Consider the following 17,996-nt stretch of genomic DNA (forward strand, 5'->3'; position numbering starts at 1 on the left):
TAATTTGAATCCCTAAGTATAAATGAAATGTTTACAAAGTTATGATGCTGCAAAGTAATGTATGGCACAAGTGCTGGCGAACTTTTTCCTAGCACTCAGGCAAGGCTAAGCTAGTTTAAATTTTTAGGTAATGTTGGATTTAGCCAATTTTCAGTTTGAAAGCATTTTCTGGTGTCCTGTATACTGCTTAACTAGCACCAAAATTAATTACTGCGTGTACTTAACATCAAGTTGTACTTAAACATTATCTTGGTTTTTCTCTATGATTAGTATTAATAAAGGACTGTATTAGACCAATTTAACAAAGTTCTAGTTTTTTAGGAGGAATATGGGAGGGTATTTTCACTATCAGAGCAACCAAAATTGCTTTGGTGTTGTCTTTATAGACTACTTGCACTAAGGCATGTGACGTATTTCCGTTTCCAAATAGTACCGCTTGTGCGTTTCCGGTACGTTTGCTTATCTATCGGTAGCTATGCTAATGTCGCTTCAGAATGAGTATAAAAAGGAAAGTATTTAAAACAGAACATTTTCAAAAACAGGAGAAGAAATACTCCGAGCATTGCTGTGTCCCACTTTGTTCAGCTTCAGCCAAATTTAACGGCATACTAAGTTTTCATGCCTTTCCGACCCATTCCGACTTGAGAAGACAATGGCTGGTAAATATACGCCGGGATCATTTCACGATTACCTCTCACACCAGGGTCTGCTGCAGACACTTTGCCAGTGATCAACTCATAGAGCCAACAACCCTCGATGGTCGAAGGCGGCTTATTAAAGGTGCCGTACCAACACTTTTTGAGTGGAATGGCTATAAAGTTGAACCACCGCGGCGTAGTGTTTGGGAGAGAATGGAGCGACGCCCTGAACTAGTTCCTCCTGACGATCAAGAAGAGCACAGTCTTACAAGAGATCATGACTACTGCTCAGTCCCTGAGCCATCTGCATTGGACATATCTGCATCAGCTGCAGAAGACCTGTCCGAAGACGTGGAGACTCTGAGGAAGGAAATACAGGAGTTACGTGTCCAGCGAGAATTTGGGTTACAGCGTTTTGCTGGCTCCGACACTGACATCCGATTCTATACCAGGTACATCTAAGTTCTATTCAAGCTAACTGTTTAAAATATACCAAGGTCACCATCAGTTAAATTTCGAAAGTTTTTCCAGTCTTAATGAAAACAAAATAGAAATTTACTTTTTCTCTGCTGATTGTATGTTTTATGTAGATGCTTTAGTATTTAAACAATATCCTAATGCTACAGGTAAAATACAACACCAAATACTCTTAATCAGACTATTTTATACAGCATTCCATTAGCATATTTGTCACAGTTCACATTATTTTTATGTCAGTGTGTAATGTTAATTAATGATTGACATGATGTATGTCTCTCTCGTGAATAGATTTCCAAGCTAAGATAAGATAAGATAAGATAAGATAAGATAGAACTTTATTAATCCCTCGGGTGGGTTCCTCTGGGAAATTCGACTTCCAAAAAAAGCACAGCAACGACCAAAGTTACAGTTACAGAACTGTTATATATATATATACACACACACACACACACACACACACACACACACACACACACACACACACACACATATATAAATACAGAGACAAATATAAATAAAATATACAAAGGGGATAAATAGAATAAATAGGAATAAAAAATAAAAATACAAGTGAATTGCACATTTCAAGTATTGAGTCTATTGCACTGTTGACTATTTACAAAAAGTATTGTTCCCCCCTCCTTTGTCCTCCTGTTTCCCCTCCCTCTCCCCTCCAGAGAGGAGTTAAACAGTCTGATGGCGTGTGGGACAAAGGAGTTTTTAAGTCTGTTAGTTCTTGTCTTGGGGAGAAGCAACCTGTCACTGAACAGACTCTTCTGGTTGTTTATGGCCGTGTGCTATGATCATTTGATGGCATTCTGGGTTTTGATTGAGCCTTGCATCTATAAAATGATCCGGGTTTCAAGAGCCAAGTCAGCTGCCAATCGGGACGAAGAAGTGTTGACACCTGCACGCACATCAACAGTAGGTTATGGGTTTGTTGGTAGTTAGAACTAGAGGTGTAATGTTATTGTATTTATGTACAATAACATTACTTTATGTACAGTAGCATACATACACAGGTGTATGTATGCTAGACTCAGTATCCTTTACATACATACACCTGTGCACTACAGCACCTCATTGTTTACCCCATGGTACAGTATGGTATGCCTAACCATTACAAAACATTTAGCCAAGAAAAGAATAATTTTACTAGTTCATAGCTTAAGGAGTAACATTTTCCCTTTTGTTTTCACCTTCCAGAGGCAGCTGCTACAGCCAATTGATGAGTTTTTTCTTTTCCTGGTTTTCCTGTCAGTTGGTTTGAAGGAGAGGGACCTGGCACACCGATTTAACATACACCAGTCCACAGTGAGCCGCATTATTGCAACATGGACAAATTTTCTTGCCACTGCACTGGGGTCTCAGTGCATCTGGCTTACACGTGAAGAAGTGCAAGCTTACCTCCCTGAGGAATTCAAAGATTTCTCAGACACCCAGATGATCCTTGACTGTACAGAGCTGAGGTGTCAGACACCATCCTCACCACTTCTCCAAAGTGAAATGTACTCTTCGTACAAATCCCACTGTACGATGAAAGCCCTGGTTGGCATAGCTCCACATGGTCCAGTGACATTCATCTCTAATCTGTATGCTGGTTCGGTTAGTGACAAGGAACTATTCAAACAATCAGGCATTGCTGAGAAGTTGACTGAAGACATGGCAGTGATGGTAGATAAGGGCTTCCTAATCACTGATTGTTGTAAATGCAAAGTGTACTGCCCACCTTTTCTATCTAAGCAGAAGCAGATGCCAGCATACCAGGTTAAGGAGACGCAGGCCATAGCCAGACTCAGGGTACATGTGGAGCGAGTCATTAGGAGGATCAAACAGAACAAACTTTTTGATAGCATCATTACCATGTCACATGTTTATAATATCAACCAACTGTTTGCAGTGGCATGTATGCTGTCAAATTACCAGAACACAGCATTAGTTAAAAAATGGGTTAAGTGAGACAAGATGGATTTTTCCCAAGACACCAGTGCCAGTACAAGGAAATGACCTGCAGCTGAGGCCACTACAGTTGAATTTCTTCCTTCTCAGCTGACAATACTTGATTACAGAACTGGTACTTGAGTGCCGATAGTTGAGTTTCAGTTATTGATAATTCAAATTCATTGCAAATGTTTAATGTTAATAATACTGTTTAATTATACTACTATTATTACTATTCAGATTCAACAAAACTATTTATCAAAATTATAAAGTAAATCACTAAATCGTTTTAAAACCATAAGTGACATTGAACTTTTGTAACATCAAAAATACCATTTGTCATTTTCTACAGTTCAGTTGTGTTATTGTCTAAATGTATATCAGTATGCTAGGCATGGAGTTTTAAATACTTACCATGTAAATAAGTTCTGCACAAATTCAATGTTTTAATGTGTGTTTTTAAAAATTAAATTGATGCCATTGCTTAAATAACAGTTTATTGATGTCACATAAAAGTAACATGTAACAACAAAAGAATTCATGAAATATATTGAAAATAAAACATCAGTTATTTTGTTCCAGCCAGCCTGAAGGATCTGTTTTTCTTTTTGCTGTTTTCACTGTTCATTTTTTCAAACACGGGTATCTTGGCATATATATGTAAAAAAAGAAATAGTCTGCCTTTTCTCTGATTGCACTGTGCACATCTATATCCATGTATATTCTTTGCACTAGGTAGTCCTCTTGTGCCCACACAACAAAGTCACACCACTGCATCCCACTGATGAGCAGTTGTCCTTGCACTTGCCAGTAATATGCGTGGCTCTTTTTTAGTTTAGGGGTACCACATTCCATCTGCACATATTTGCAGTCAATAAAGTTTTGTACATTGGGACATTTGAATTCGACGAAGCCAAACTGGGGGTATTCATTGGGGTCAAAAACAACACCATCAGGAGATGCAGCAAGCCAGGGGGCAATGGGGTGAATGACCAGACCACAGGGTGAGTAGTTAACATTCATTAGCCTACTATACTCTGCTGCTATTGCAGGCTCCATCTCAGTTCCTCTCCTCATGTCTGCTGTCTGCCTTGTTCCCTTCAATATATGCTCTGCTAGTGACTCGGCCGAGCTCTGGCCTCTGACGTGACACACCTCCCGAAACCTAGAGGCAGTCACTCTGGGCCTGCGGAGCTGATGCCACTCAGACGAAGAGCTTTGCTCACGTGTAGCTTCCTCTATTTTGTGAGCCATTTCCAGAGTTACAGACAAGCTTTTCAGATGCAGAAGCTCTTCTTCTGAGCACACAAACACACAATCTGATGGCAAGATGTCATACCCCTCCAGAGGCAAGTGCGGTGTTGGTGGTGCATCGCGGTGTAGTGTGATGTACCGGGTTGTCAAAACCGGCTGCTGATATGACAGAACACTGCCCTCCTGCACCAGCCCAAAGGCACTTTCCACAAGGGGCTTGTCAGGTCTCATGTTCATTGTGGTCACAAGTGGCCTGTCCTCAATATTAAATTTTGCATATGCCTCCGTTATTCTGAACAAGCAGGGATCTGGTAACGGACCCACCATGCCTCTGTAGAAGCCACTCCTAAAGAAAACATCAATGACAATAATGTAAGGGAGAAGGTTATTATACTGAACAACAACTAAACTAAAAACTAAAAGGTGTAAAACAGTGGTGCATAAGTTAGAGACTGGGATGTATATGTACATGACTGAGTTAGCCGTCTTCAGAAAGTGTAATGTTGTATGTAAATTAATACCTATTCTGACACATGTATGTATGAAAAAAATAGCAACATACATTTGTAACACATGAAACCAAATTTTACAAATGTAATTACCGTACTCCAGTCTGGGCCATCCTATTTGGTACTGGCTTAGTGAAGATCATGGAGTTGATGGGTCCTGGCCTCACACCCTAACAGAAGACACATTTACTATGGATGGTGTTGCTGTTCATATGTAAACATGGACTAATTCAAAAACTTTAACCTCATTTAAATTACCACTGTCCGTGGCTTGTGCCATTGCTGTTCAGATTCCGTGCAGCTATGCACAGGGGGGACAACCGGCACTCTGAGTTGTGAGTAGTGTGCTGTTTGGAAGAGCAATGCCACTGTGTGATTGCACATAACAGCGCCTGCCACACAGGAGCACTGGCTATGTGTCAGTATCACCGGCGATGAATCCAGAAGCTTAATCTAAGAAGAAAGAACGAAAATTAAAAATGTAACATCTTCATGGAAGAGCCGAACAGGAACATAGTTCAGTGTTATGGTTACGTACCCTCCTGAATGCTTAGTGTTTCCTTCTCTCCCTATTAAAACAACTTAACCATGCTTGATAACTGTAATAACTTAGATTGTGTATATTTGCAGTATTAACTTGTTGTCAAATGTTTCTGATCACCCAAACACACGTTGATTTAACTATCTGACTAGTCAAATTAGGAGTGATAAAGCAGGGAGACAAGGAAAACATTCAAGTTGATGGGCCTTTAGGAATGAACTTAACTAATGCTTAAATGAACTGAACCCCACAGAACGGGGATTAACAACTTTACACAGCTTCCTGCCTACACTTAGTCTGTGTGGTGCCTCACTCTTCCTCATCGACCTGTAGCACAGGGCTCTCACACCGACCTCCCCTGACAACCTGTCTTTATTGGACACTGAATAAAGATACAAGTACCATTAGCATTATTTCTGTATTACTCATTTCAGCATGTCTTAAACATATATATTTTACACTTAGCAAGAGTAGCATTAGGTAGTTAACTACCTCCATAGTTAGCCAACTACCTAACGCTAATATAACAGTGTCTAACAACAAAAGTGACATTAGTTAAGAAAACCTCAACTATAGTTTAGGACGACATAAAACACCGTTTAAGAAAACATGTAATGTAGAGAACTGACATCAAATGAAGGACATAGCGGAGTAACGTAGCGTTTGCATTTGACGTTAGCTAGCATTTCTTTGTCGGTTAATTTACGTTTTCTTACCTTCGTAGTTGTGTATATATGATGCAGCATATAACTTAAATCCTTTATCTAATTTGCTGGCGGGGGTAGTCGTCACTCTGCAAATCCGATGAACATCGGTGATGTTCAATTTTGGGAGCTCTTGTAGGCATCGAGTGTAGAACGTCGCCATGGTTTAACCGCACCGGAAGCACTGGAGCAGGACTACATAGAACGCGGAAGTGTTAGTGCAAGTAGTCCATTAGCTTCATTCCTCACGGCTAAGTGAGGAGGGTAGGCCATGGCCATGAGCAACTAGTCCCCAGCTTTTGCCCCTGTGTCAGGAGCATGCACAGCAGTCAGAGAGGCAGATCAGTGAGCACTCTATTTCTGTAGAAGACATAATCATCATTTTTCTTGCCATTCTCATTTTTCCAGAAAAAGCAAAAAAGAAAATATAGGTATTCTTGATTTGTTTGGGGTTTTTTTTTTATACACACTTTAGTATGCAACTTTATATGTGTAGTTGTTTTAGTGAGAACTTCATCAGAAATACTGTACTGACTCAAGAATCTGCCTCTTACTGTTGTGCAAGCTCTGTACATGAGGGAAACTGATTATTTAAGCAGAACTGGTCGGTCTTGTTAGGGCCACAGTGCCAACTCCTTTTACTATGATTGCTGTGGCCCTCCTTTTTTCCTTTTTGTAATGTATATTTGGCTAGAATCTACACATTTATTTATTTATAAAAAAGAAAAGCAATTGCTCTTTGGATGTGGTCCTAAAGATCTGTGATCTTTAAGTGTTTGTCTGATGCCTTATTTATGCATGCGCGCTGTTATTTTAATTTGTTTCATTATGGCTTAAATTTGTTTGAATTTTGTGCATGCTCCTTTATCAGCCTTCCTGCATGGACAGCTTGTGTGGTTATTGGCCAGGAGGGTTTGCAATTATCTCAAAACTTGAGATGTTTGTTGTTTTGATTATGACTATGGCTACTTATAAATTGCATAGTCACACTATTACAATAATATGTTATTAATATCTGTATATTGGTTTGATTTTGCTGTTGGACAGTGGAGTGAATAGTAGCAAGGGTTATGTGTGATTTCTTTCTTTCTTTATTTTTACAGACTTTGACATAAGAACAGTGTATATTTCAAAATTCATTTCTATTTAAAATTTGATGCATGCCAGAAATATACTAGTAGGAATCTTTTTTTGAGTTTGTAACAATTAGAATTGTTACTTTATAAAGTGATGTCAGGGTCTTTTATTGTAATACAACAGCTTTTAAGGCTGGTGTAAGCATCACAGCAGATGTCTTTATGCCAAAGTAACTGAGGATAAAACACAGAAAAAAGGAGATTTTCCTAGAGTGGCTTTTTAAATCAGATAGCCTTAGAAATATTCTGCAGTTGAACAAAAACTGAAGAAAACCATGAATCAATATATGAACATTACCTGATGCTGCTGCTGAAGTAAAGCAGAGCAAAGTTACAGAAATTTTTTTTAGAGGTTTTATTAGTGAACAAGGTGAGTTTTTTGCAATTTGGCACAAAAAACAACTGACAACAGCGCTAAGCACAACTGTACACTGATGTATAATAAGCAAGGGAATAATGTGGAAAACATATTTCAGATGGGGAAACTTTTCTTGAAGTATACTACGAGAGAGCTGTGCAAGAAGTATGATGTTTTGTTTTGGTTTTTTTTGTCTTTTTTTCAATCGTGGTGGAAACAAGACAGGAAGAGGGAATTAATGACAGTATTTGTCATGGTCCCTGTGCCCCGCTGGTCAATCCTCTATGGGGCAATATGTTTGTGGTTTGTTTGCTCTCTCGCCCTCTCTCTCTCACTCTCTCTCTCTCTCGCCACGGCGATGCTCACTGCGGGCTCCCGCTGCTGGCCCACACACCTGCTCATCACCACACTGGCCGCTGATCCCAGCTGATTACTGCACTACTTAGATGGCGAGTCTGCACTAGTCTTCGCTGGATCGTTGAGCTATCAGTGTCAGTTAGACTTGTGTTTCTGCTAACCTGTACCTTGAGAATTTCTTATAATTATCCTGCTAACCCGACGTTTTGTGTGTAGATCATTTTTGGAACCCGATGCGGAGAGGAGTGATTGAGGGGGAACGTTTTTGTACAGAAAGTGTGGAACACCCTTCTCCCAACCCTGTTTCCCACGGACCCTGGCGACCCGGACCCGTTTCCCCTGCACGTTGTATATAGCCACTTGGTGTATGTGTTCACTGTAAATAAACGCACTGTCCTTCGCTTAAAGGAAAACCCTGGCCTGCGCCTGAGTCTCTTTCGGAAACCTTATCAGTATTTATCAAATGTGAAGCGTAGTTTGGATCTTCTTTTGCTGCTGGTTCAGTTAATTTTGAATTTTGATTGGAGAGTGATGAAACCTGGAGCTTCAGAATCTGTGAGCTGTCTTTCAGAAAGCAATGGAGCAATCTCAGAGGACAAAGAGCTCAGAAAGTTGTTGAACATTTTAGTTTCGTTTCACAGTAAAATGAGTCAGAGCATCATCAGGACTTAATATTGTACTCTGATTCTTTTGAGAATAAAACACTTGAGGAAGAGCACTACGATTGCGATGAACATGCTAAAGATTATGTTATCATGAAATTTCTGTTGACTAAAGGACTGATGAAACTTTGTGCTATGGCCAGCAAAGAGCACCAGGTTGGGGTGTCACTTTGAACGAGCTGGGTGTGGGATATGGGGGTAATGCGCAAGCTTATTTATCTTTGGTTAAAAAGTCCCCGAAAATGCAGACAGTCTATGCAAATTCTAACTGATTTCAGCATTCATGGTTTCTGTCAGGCAATATCTTCCTTAAAGTTTTGCAAGGAAACCAAGGTCTCTCATTGAAATTAGCACGTAGAAAGCAACTGAATTGAGACAAGTTTTGCTTTACACAAGCCCAGTTCTACTGAATAATATACCAAGCCAAATGTATAGATACTTTATACTGTTATCTGTATCTACAAGAATTCATCTAAGTCCTGATTTGTATATTGATAACTGACTGTGATTATGCAGAGGATGTTTTGAAGCAGTTTGTGAAAGATTTTGCTTTGATTTATGGTCTTGACTTTGTTGGTTATAATATACATTCTTTAATACACCTAGCTCAAGATGTACGGAAGTTTGGCCCTTTAGACAGCATTTCCTGCTTCCCATTAGAAACCTTCCTTGGTGGAATTTATTTGGATTCTGGAAGCAGATTGGGAAAGGGAAGCGGAAAAGGAGGTAATTGTGTTGAAAACACCTTAAAAGCAAAAATTAGAAACCTTCCTTGGTGGAATTTATTTGGATTCTGGAAGCAGATTGGGAAAGGGAAGCGGAAAAGGAGGTAATTGTGTTGAAAACACCTTAAAAGCAAAAATTTATTGAGATTATAAGAAAAAAAAAACCTGACAGTTTCTTTAGCAGACACTTGCCTTGCTGCTCATCAGGTTCAGATATGATTTCAAAATAGCGCTTTATAATTTGTTGACTTTTAAAAATCTGTTTTAGACTTTTTTTTGATGCCATTATATACATTAATGTTTTTAGTTTGTAGGACTAACCAGTACCCTAAATTATGTGTTTGGATTATTATTTATTTGTGTGTGTATGTTTGTTGTATTTTGTTTGTTTGTTTGTTTTAAGGCCAGTGATCCCGTCGAGCTCTGATGAGGATTGGGACAACACTGCGGAACAGCCAGAGACCTCACCACCATCAGCAATGGAGAATAGACATTCAAGTGAAACTCACTTCCTGAACATCACTCATCCATTTGTTCAGCCGCTACAACCCTCAACTCCTTCACCTGTGGTTTCACAACCAGTTCCAAGACAACTTCTACAAGCCACCAATACGAGCATGTTTGTACGTGTTCTAACCCTCCTGGAAGACATTAAGGACACTCAGAGGGTCCACAGTCGAATGCTACAGTCTCTCCTTACACAACGTGATGGACCAGTTGCTGCAGTATTACCCGAGGGTGCTGTATTTCCCATCCGGACAGTAGCAGATGTGGCAGCACTGGAGCAAAAACTGGCAGACCCTGTCTTCCTAAAAGAAGTGGTAAATAATAATGATGTAATAACAATATTCAATGATTAATGCCTCAATCAGTCTGTGTTTCATGCTAGCAGTTATGATCAAGGAAAGTTGCTGTTTGTTCGAACATGGTCAGTGTAATGAAGGAGTGGAAGGAGAGCTGAACAAAAGTTGCTATTTTTGTTAATAAAATAACTTCTCCAAACATTACCTAGTTATAAGTTGTGCCATGCCAAACCCAAAACTTAAGAAATTACTTTTGGTGAATCATTTAGCTCTTTGCATTCACATCAGACAGTGTTTGACTTTGACACCTAACTCTTTCTCAGTCAATTAGCATCAATATTATAGAGCCTAATTACTGTGTAGCTGTGCTTGCTTTCTTTTAGGTGTGACTGATGGTACTACTGTCAGTAAAATTATTGTCCTTGCGTGTCCTAAGGTTGCTGTTGTGGCAGAGATCAGAGGGAGCACTGTTGATGAAGCCACAAGAAGAATGATGGCCTTCATTATGGACAATGCTCTTTCCAGGCAATATAACTTCGTTGGGTGCCATGCAAAGCGGGAATTTCGAGGGCTTAAAGTTTTTGAAGTGCTATATGGTAAGTTCATTAGTTGTAAGATATTTTGTTGATGTTTGAATAACGGATGCTCACTACAGCTGCAGTCATTCAGAAACAACTTTTCTCTCCACCATTGTGAGCGGCTAGCTTCGCAATAACAGAAGTTTGACTTGATTGACGCGGGAATGTTCCCAGTTAGCCTAGCGGTCAGCAAGGAGGCTTCAGCGGTGCATTATGGGATCTGTAGTTTGTATATTATTAGCGCCTCATATCGCCGGGCCATGCATAACAATAATAGTACATCTATATAAAATGATCTTGCGGGCCGGATATAAATGTATGCCGGGCCGGATGTGGCCCGCAGGCCTTGACTTTGACACGTGGTTTAGATAGACTGTACAAATTGTGGAGATGAAACCATCAGCTCATGTTGTTCTGGAGGTTGGTGGCTGCTGGCAGGAATGACCACGTTTCTTTCTGGCTTGTAGCATACTTGAAGAAGTCTCTCACTAAACAGTTTTTTGGTTGCTCACAGAATGTGAATAAGCGCCAGGAACTCCAGAGCCAGCCTCTATTTTTTCCAGTGTAATTAGTAACACACTGATTTATCTGATGGCCCTATTTTTGATTTACATGAAAATAGGGCTGCCACAAACGATTATTTTGATAGTCGACTAGTCACCGATTATTTTTGCGATTATTCGACTAATCAGATCATCATCCATTGGACGTAAAACTACAGCTTATTGCACCAGCAGCATCTGCTCTTATATAACTATCATTAGCTTACAGCTTTAAGTGTTTAAGGTCTGTGCTAACTAAAAATAAAGACAAGATGATAGTTTATTAAATTTTAATGAAATTTGCAGATTGTTTCGGTGAAGTTTAATAAACTCCTTGCTATCTAAAATATAACAGGACACCGGAGTATATTCTGGAGCATCTCACACTTCTGATAATCAGTTGTCTGCTTGACGTTTATTCAGCTGTGTAAAAACTATAACTTTAATCTCAGACAAACTGATTTACTCAGGAACAAATAAAATACTAAAAAAAAAAGCCAAACAATAACATTTTAAGTTATCTAAGTGACTCATATATATTTAACCTGAGTAGCGAAAGACAGCGGTGGGTTTGAAAACGATTTGCGGGGAGTCCGGTGTTCTCACGGCGCTAGTGAGCCTAGCCCCCGGCTCGCTAACGAGCTAGTGGGTAACAGATGTCTCCGAAAACGTCGGAGCGCTTTTGAAAATATGTGGTGTCCTGATAAACTGAGCAGATATTTGAGGTTTACACAGCTACATTCTCGCCTGAGAATATGTTAAACGTTTATTTTGTGACCCAGAAAGAATAATAAGAGTAACATTAAAACTAACTAGCTGCCGCCATTGTTGGAAACTGCGCTGGGCCGCGCTATGAATTCTGGGACACAGCTGCTTCTTCTTCTTCTTCGGGGTTTAACGGTAGCTGGCATCCTTGTACATGCAATGCTGCCATCTTCTGTTTCAGTCCGTTATTACACTCTTAAATCCTGCCACTTATTCCTGCGTCTTTTGTGATCTTACAAAGCTTCAAACGACGCGTCGACTATTAAATCAGTCGTCGACGATTTTGATAGTCGACGTAATCGTGACTAGTCGACAAATCGTGGCAGCCCTACATGAAAATTATTGGCGCCCGCCTGGCACACACCTCAAGAAGTGGAATCTGTTTTCTCCTTGGTAGATGTAGCCCTTGTTACATTTTACTATTTTGTTTTGTGTTCATTATGAGGTGCTGTACCATGCAAAAAACTGGTTAACCACTTGCCTGTTCTAAGCTCTGTGCCAATCACTGAGACAGCCCACAACACCAGTTATCATTGTAACTATGTAGACATCTTTTAAACATTTGTCTTAAATGTTTTAAGGTAAAATGTTTCACATTAATTTAATTTTTGAGTGCCTACTTGGTAAATCATTTTGTAAATAGCTTTTCTGTTTCCATGAATACTCATGGTCTTCAAAGAGTTCAATGTAGGAGGTCAAACAACTTGAACAGCACAACCTCCAAAACAACTTCAGTACTATCGCAAATCTGATTTTGTTTGTGAAAATGCACTAATTTTTTTTTTTTTTTATTTCTTTCAGGACCAATGGATTGGTGAATGAGTGAGAAGCTGTGGTTTGCTGCATTTGTTTTTCCTTTAAACTGTATAACATTTATTTGTTATTGTTTTGTGTATACTGTGGACATTTTTGTCAACTTGTTCTCCAAACAAAAAATGTATTATATAAAAAAGCATACTGTTTTAAAATTTCATAGTAATCAGTATTAATAAAAAAGATAAACTGGCTTTGTTGTACAGGTGATTTAAATTATAGCTTACTTACATTATCCAAAATTCCATCTGGGCAAACACACTTGGGGCCACCATGGAAACTGACGACAAAAATAGCTGGGTCTCAGGTTGGTAACCCAAGTGGGCCCCAAGTATCAGACCTGCTTCTATCCATCTGGGCCCCATACTCATTTATTGTCTGGGGCTGATTTGGGACCCATCATTAACCCATCTGGGAAAACACATTTGGGGCCATCATGGAAACTGAGGACAAAAGTAGCTGGGTGCCAGGTGGGTAACCCAAGTGGGCCCCAACCATCAGACCCGCTTCTACCGATCTGGGCCCCATACTCATTTGTTGGCTGGGCCTGATTTGGGGCCCATCCGGGTCCCATCAATAATCCATCTGGGCAAACACATTTGGGGCCACCATGGAAACTGAGGACAAAATTAGCTGGGTCCTAGGTGGGTAACCCAAGTGGGCCCCAAATATCAGATCTGCTTCTACCCATCTGGGCCCCACATATTTTTTTTGACTGGGCCTGATTTGGGGCTTATCTGGGACCCAGCATAAACCCATCTAGGAAAACACATTTGGGGCCACCATGGAAACTGAGGACAAAATTAGCTGGACCCCAGTTGGGTTTCCCAAGTGGGCCCCAAATATTAGCCCTGCTGCTCCCTATTTGGGCCCCACATATGTGTGTTGACTGGGTTGCTATCTTAAATATAACAGGACACTGGCGTAAATTCTCAACCGTCTCACATTTCTGTTTAATCAGTTTTCTGTTTGACGTTTATTCAGCGGTGAAAAAACCAAGGAGGAATCCACCCGGGGGATTAATAAAGTTTTATTTAATTTAATTTAATCTAATAACTTTAATTTCAGCCAAACCGGTTTACTCACGAACAAATAAAACACTGAAAAAAGACAAACAATAACATTTTTAGGTTGTCTAAGTGACTTATATATTCGTTCAACACCTGGGGGACCAATATAAACAATATTGGTCCCCCAGGACACACACGTCCTTCAAATTCGGGGAAAAGGAGGACGCATTTGTCGGCTGCATTCGGAGGAGTCTACAAATTTGGACAGCCTTCGGCGCGTCGCTGTGACGTAATCGGTCTACAAATGCGGCCTCAGGAGGATGCAGCCCATGAATTTGGACACGACAAGCGTTAATTGGAACACAGCCTATGAATTTGGACAGCCTTTGGCTGCAGACAGAGGAGAGCTTTGACCAGGTACCAAAGCAAATCATTCGTACTGTACAAATAATGTAAATATGACGGTGTATCACAAAAGATTTATATCAAACGGATCACTTGGCCCATATTACGTTACTTGCTCTTCGAGTGAATCAACAAATGGCAAAATGAAAAGCCGAACAACAACAATGCTGTCTTTTTTAGAGAGTCTTAGCTTACATGTGTTTTTATTTCATATTTCCAGTTGTTACCCTCCGCGGCTGAATAAAGCACTTTAAATTGGTTTCAGTTATGTACTGATGAACACAACAATAAGGGGCTTCTTTCAAAGAAAAATCTCAGGTAGATGTTATTTTATATATTGTGGAGGTAAGCATCAACGACACAGAGCTCTCAGTTCTCACTCCTTCTTTATTCCTCTCCAACATCAACTGCACATATCGCGCCACAAAACACAGGAACACACTTCGTTAATACTGGGTGTGAGTGGAGCCCTCTAGTGGTCCACCATACATGCCCCCACCGAACACCCAGCAGAACTAGTCCAGGACCCGGGGCTTAAGCAAACGGCCGGAACGGCTGAACCGGGGGGGTGGGGAACTGACAGAGGGCAACCCATCATATGGTGGACGCAGCGGAGTCCTATGGGCATCGTGCCTGGTATCGAAACACGGGGGGGGCTCTCAGGTAAGAATTCCCTTGGGACCCGGAGGGGTTGGCCGAGGACCAGTTCAGCTGGGGAAACCCTGAGGTCTTCTTTAACCGCAATTCCACCAAAACCCACAGAAGACGGTCAACCCAGTCGCCATCTGTTAAGGAAGCCCGGAGTGACCTTAAGTGACCGGTGAAACCGCTCGCGCATCCCGTTAGCTTGCGGGTGGTATGCTGGACCTTGACCCCCAGGCCGTCAGCCATAGCAGACCAAAGCTCAGAAACAAACTGGGGCCCCCTGTCCGAGGTAACACTGGGTGTGAGTGGAGCCCTCTAGTGGTCCACCACAATATTATGCTTTGTATGTTGTTCAGTATTTTTCTATGCAAAACAAGAGGAATTTCAATAAACAGCAGTATATTCACAGTTGAAACCAGATATTTACATACACTTTAGGGAAAAAACATAGAAACTTTTTTTCTGTTAAACATCAATTTAGAGTAAACCTGTTTGTTTTAGATAAATAAATATTGAAAGATCTTTTGAATTAGTTAAATGTCAGAATAAAGAGAGAGAGAGCTGTCTCTTTTTTATCACTTTCATCAAATTTAGGAGTACATATACACTAAGTTTATTGTTAATTAATAAGATAACTCCAGACGATTCCATTCTGAGCTTCTGATAGGTTAGTAGAGTCCATGGGAGTAAATTGGTGACACACCTGTGGATGCATATAAGGCACACCCAAAACACAGAGCCTGTTTCTTTGTCATGGGAAAATCAAGAGATATCAACCAAAACACCAGGAAAAGAATTGTGGACCTCCATAAGTGTGGCTCAATTTTGAATACAATTTGGGTGCCATTTGCAATTAAGAAATACATACAATTTCTCTCTTTACTTTTAAATTTAACAAATATGTTTTTTTATATTTATCAATCTAAAAAAATAAACATTTAGTCCGATTTGATGTTTTACAATTAAAAAAGTGTTTGTGTTTTTATCTGAAGAGTATGTAAATATTAGGGGTGCAACAATACACAAAATTCACGGTTCGGTTCGGTTCGATAATTTGGTCACATGGTTCGATATTTTTTCAATACAAAAAAAAATGTTCATGTCTTTTTAATTTATCATTTATTAAAATTATAAATATATATTTTAACTCAAAAGTACAGTTTTTAAATTTAATGTTGCTGAAACAACAAAATAAAAATCTTTCTGATCTTTGGAAAATCACTCATCTTTGGAAAAGAGAGTTTATTTCAGAGAAATAGCTCTTTCCAAAATAAAAGCTATACTATACGCTTCTTCTGGGCTATATTCTCAGCAGCATATTAAACATATCAGGTCCCCATAAGCAGACTAATGTGCTAACGGCTGTCTAAATGACTCGGGTAAAGTTTGTAGCATGCTTGCTTGTTGTTTTTGTCTGCTTCCACTTGTCTTTGCGCTAGGATGATGTCGGCGTAAATGTGCTGTCATATTCGTTGTGTTCCCACTAGTGCTGTCAGCGTTAATCTCATTAAAATGACAAATCTCCGTTAACAAGTTACCGAGGATCGCCCCGTGCATGGGGCTGGACGGCGTCAATGCGTTAACAAGATAACTGCGCTAACGCACTAGTTCCCACAAATTGACCGTTGCGTGGCACATCCGACATACTGTTTTACTTTTGTCCATGACAAACTTTTTTTTTTTTTTGTGTCCATGACGCACTTACTATCGGGGTCATGCTTCACATGAAAACCAAGATAGTTCCAAATGCCTGACCTGAATGAGGGTGGGGGAGATTCAGTTTCGGGTAGCGTTGAGGGAGTTGCCATGTTGCAATGAGCTTAGCTTCTGTCTTGCTAGCTTGCGCTGCACTCAGTGGATCTACACTCGACAGTGCAGCCTAGGCGGAGTACTCGAATGCAGATCCACTGAGCGATCAACACAGACAGCATCGTCAGAAGAAAAGTTGACAAAACAAATAAAAAATGTTGTATTGTTCAATACATATGCGTACCAAACCGAAAGCACTGTATCGAACGGTTCAATATCGATACGAGTATCGTTGCACCCCTAGTAAATATCCGGTTTCAACTGTATATTTGATGATGTTGGTGTTTGGCTTGATTGTCAGCACAAAGAGGGAGAGAGAGGAACAGAGAGGGAGATGGAGAGGAGAATGAGGACAGAACAGAGATGGAACAAGAGCCAGGTGAGACAGACCTTTTACTCAAAAGGTTGTTTGCCAAAACTCATCAGAACATGTATTTAGTACCTTTCTGAATCTAAATAGTGTACTTTGGTAGAATTAAAAAATAAGTGTAGTGCAGGTCTATAATGATTTTTAGTGCTACTATCATCTAGTTTTGATTCTGGTTCTGTCTTGGTTAAGTCCTAAGTAGTCCTGATTTTGAACTGTTGTAGTCCTGTTTTACTTCCAGATCAGTTCTGGGTTCTGGTTGAATTGGGGTTTAGTCCTCGTGTTTTGATACAGCCCCGATTTTGTTCTGTCTTGCTGCTTAATTAAAAAACTAGCTTAAGGTGTCCTGCATATGTGATATATATATTTTTCCTATATGAGGTCATTCTTTTTTGAACAAAACTCAAAACACAGCCTAATAAATCTTTCAGTCAGCCCCAACCCCCACATGCATACTACCCTTTAGGGCTAAGCCCCTGGTGTATAAAATGTCTGGCTCTGCCTCTGGAGTCAACAGTATCCATGACACACAACGTAACGTTCTATAATGTGTCATGCGCAAAAGCGTCAGCTCTAAGAGCCGTGCTTAGAGAGTGCTTTGTAGTGAATCAGAGTCGACTCCCATTGAGCGAGAGCCGGCTCCTCACTTAATTTCCTTTCGCTGTTCAGCTCTCACACAGTGGCTCAGCTATGCTCCAATCCCTCCATATTGTGGCTAATCACATGCGAGGATATAGGATAATATCATTATGTGAAAAACAGAGAGGGTGAGAGATGCGACAGTCGAGTGGAGCGTGCGTCTGTCCTCTCAGTAAGTGAGTGAGACAGTAGACAGCAGTGAGGAGGGATGTGCGAGTGCTTCGCAAAAACACATATATATGGCTGACACCCGTAAACGAAGCAGCATCTGACTGCAGTTTAAAGACTTTTTTTGTCTCAGTCTTGGTGTTGGTT

General features: G+C 40.3%; 4 protein-coding genes across 4 annotated transcripts; 3 read left to right on the forward strand and 1 right to left on the reverse strand.

The window, feature by feature from the left end:
• Positions 1-415: 415 nt before the first annotated feature.
• On the forward strand, positions 416-1,302 carry LOC146558563 (uncharacterized). Its single transcript, XM_085246637.1, has one exon. The coding sequence runs from the start codon at positions 495-497 to the stop codon at positions 1,098-1,100; it is 606 nt and encodes a 201-aa protein (XP_085102763.1). The 5' UTR covers positions 416-494; the 3' UTR covers positions 1,101-1,302.
• Positions 1,303-1,967: 665 nt separating this feature from the next.
• Positions 1,968-3,102, forward strand: LOC146558564 (uncharacterized). The gene is made up of 2 exons (XM_085245898.1): positions 1,968-2,042; positions 2,325-3,102. The coding sequence occupies exons 1-2, from the start codon at positions 1,968-1,970 to the stop codon at positions 3,075-3,077; spliced, it is 828 nt and encodes a 275-aa protein (XP_085102024.1). The 3' UTR covers positions 3,078-3,102.
• Positions 3,103-3,683: 581 nt separating this feature from the next.
• LOC146558565 (uncharacterized) lies at positions 3,684-6,286 on the reverse strand. The gene is made up of 5 exons (XM_085245899.1): positions 6,080-6,286; positions 5,654-5,745; positions 5,081-5,275; positions 4,916-4,992; positions 3,684-4,659 (listed from the first exon to the last, which is right to left on the reverse strand). The coding sequence occupies exons 1-5, from the start codon at positions 6,228-6,230 to the stop codon at positions 3,684-3,686; spliced, it is 1,491 nt and encodes a 496-aa protein (XP_085102025.1). The 5' UTR covers positions 6,231-6,286.
• A 3,058-nt stretch (positions 6,287-9,344) lies between these two features.
• Positions 9,345-12,996, forward strand: LOC146558566 (uncharacterized). Its single transcript, XM_085246638.1, has 4 exons — positions 9,345-9,409; positions 9,709-10,126; positions 10,545-10,704; positions 12,795-12,996. The coding sequence occupies exons 2-4, from the start codon at positions 9,785-9,787 to the stop codon at positions 12,809-12,811; spliced, it is 519 nt and encodes a 172-aa protein (XP_085102764.1). The 5' UTR covers positions 9,345-9,409; positions 9,709-9,784; the 3' UTR covers positions 12,812-12,996.
• The last annotated feature ends 5,000 nt before the right edge of the window (positions 12,997-17,996 follow it).

The sequence above is a fragment of the Mchenga conophoros genome, linkage group LG15 (genome assembly GCF_057382185.1).
Source record: "Mchenga conophoros isolate Kocher_MC1m ecotype Shallow Benthic linkage group LG15, M_conophoros_male_GT1.1, whole genome shotgun sequence".
Classification (NCBI taxonomy): Eukaryota; Metazoa; Chordata; class Actinopteri; order Cichliformes; family Cichlidae; genus Mchenga; species Mchenga conophoros.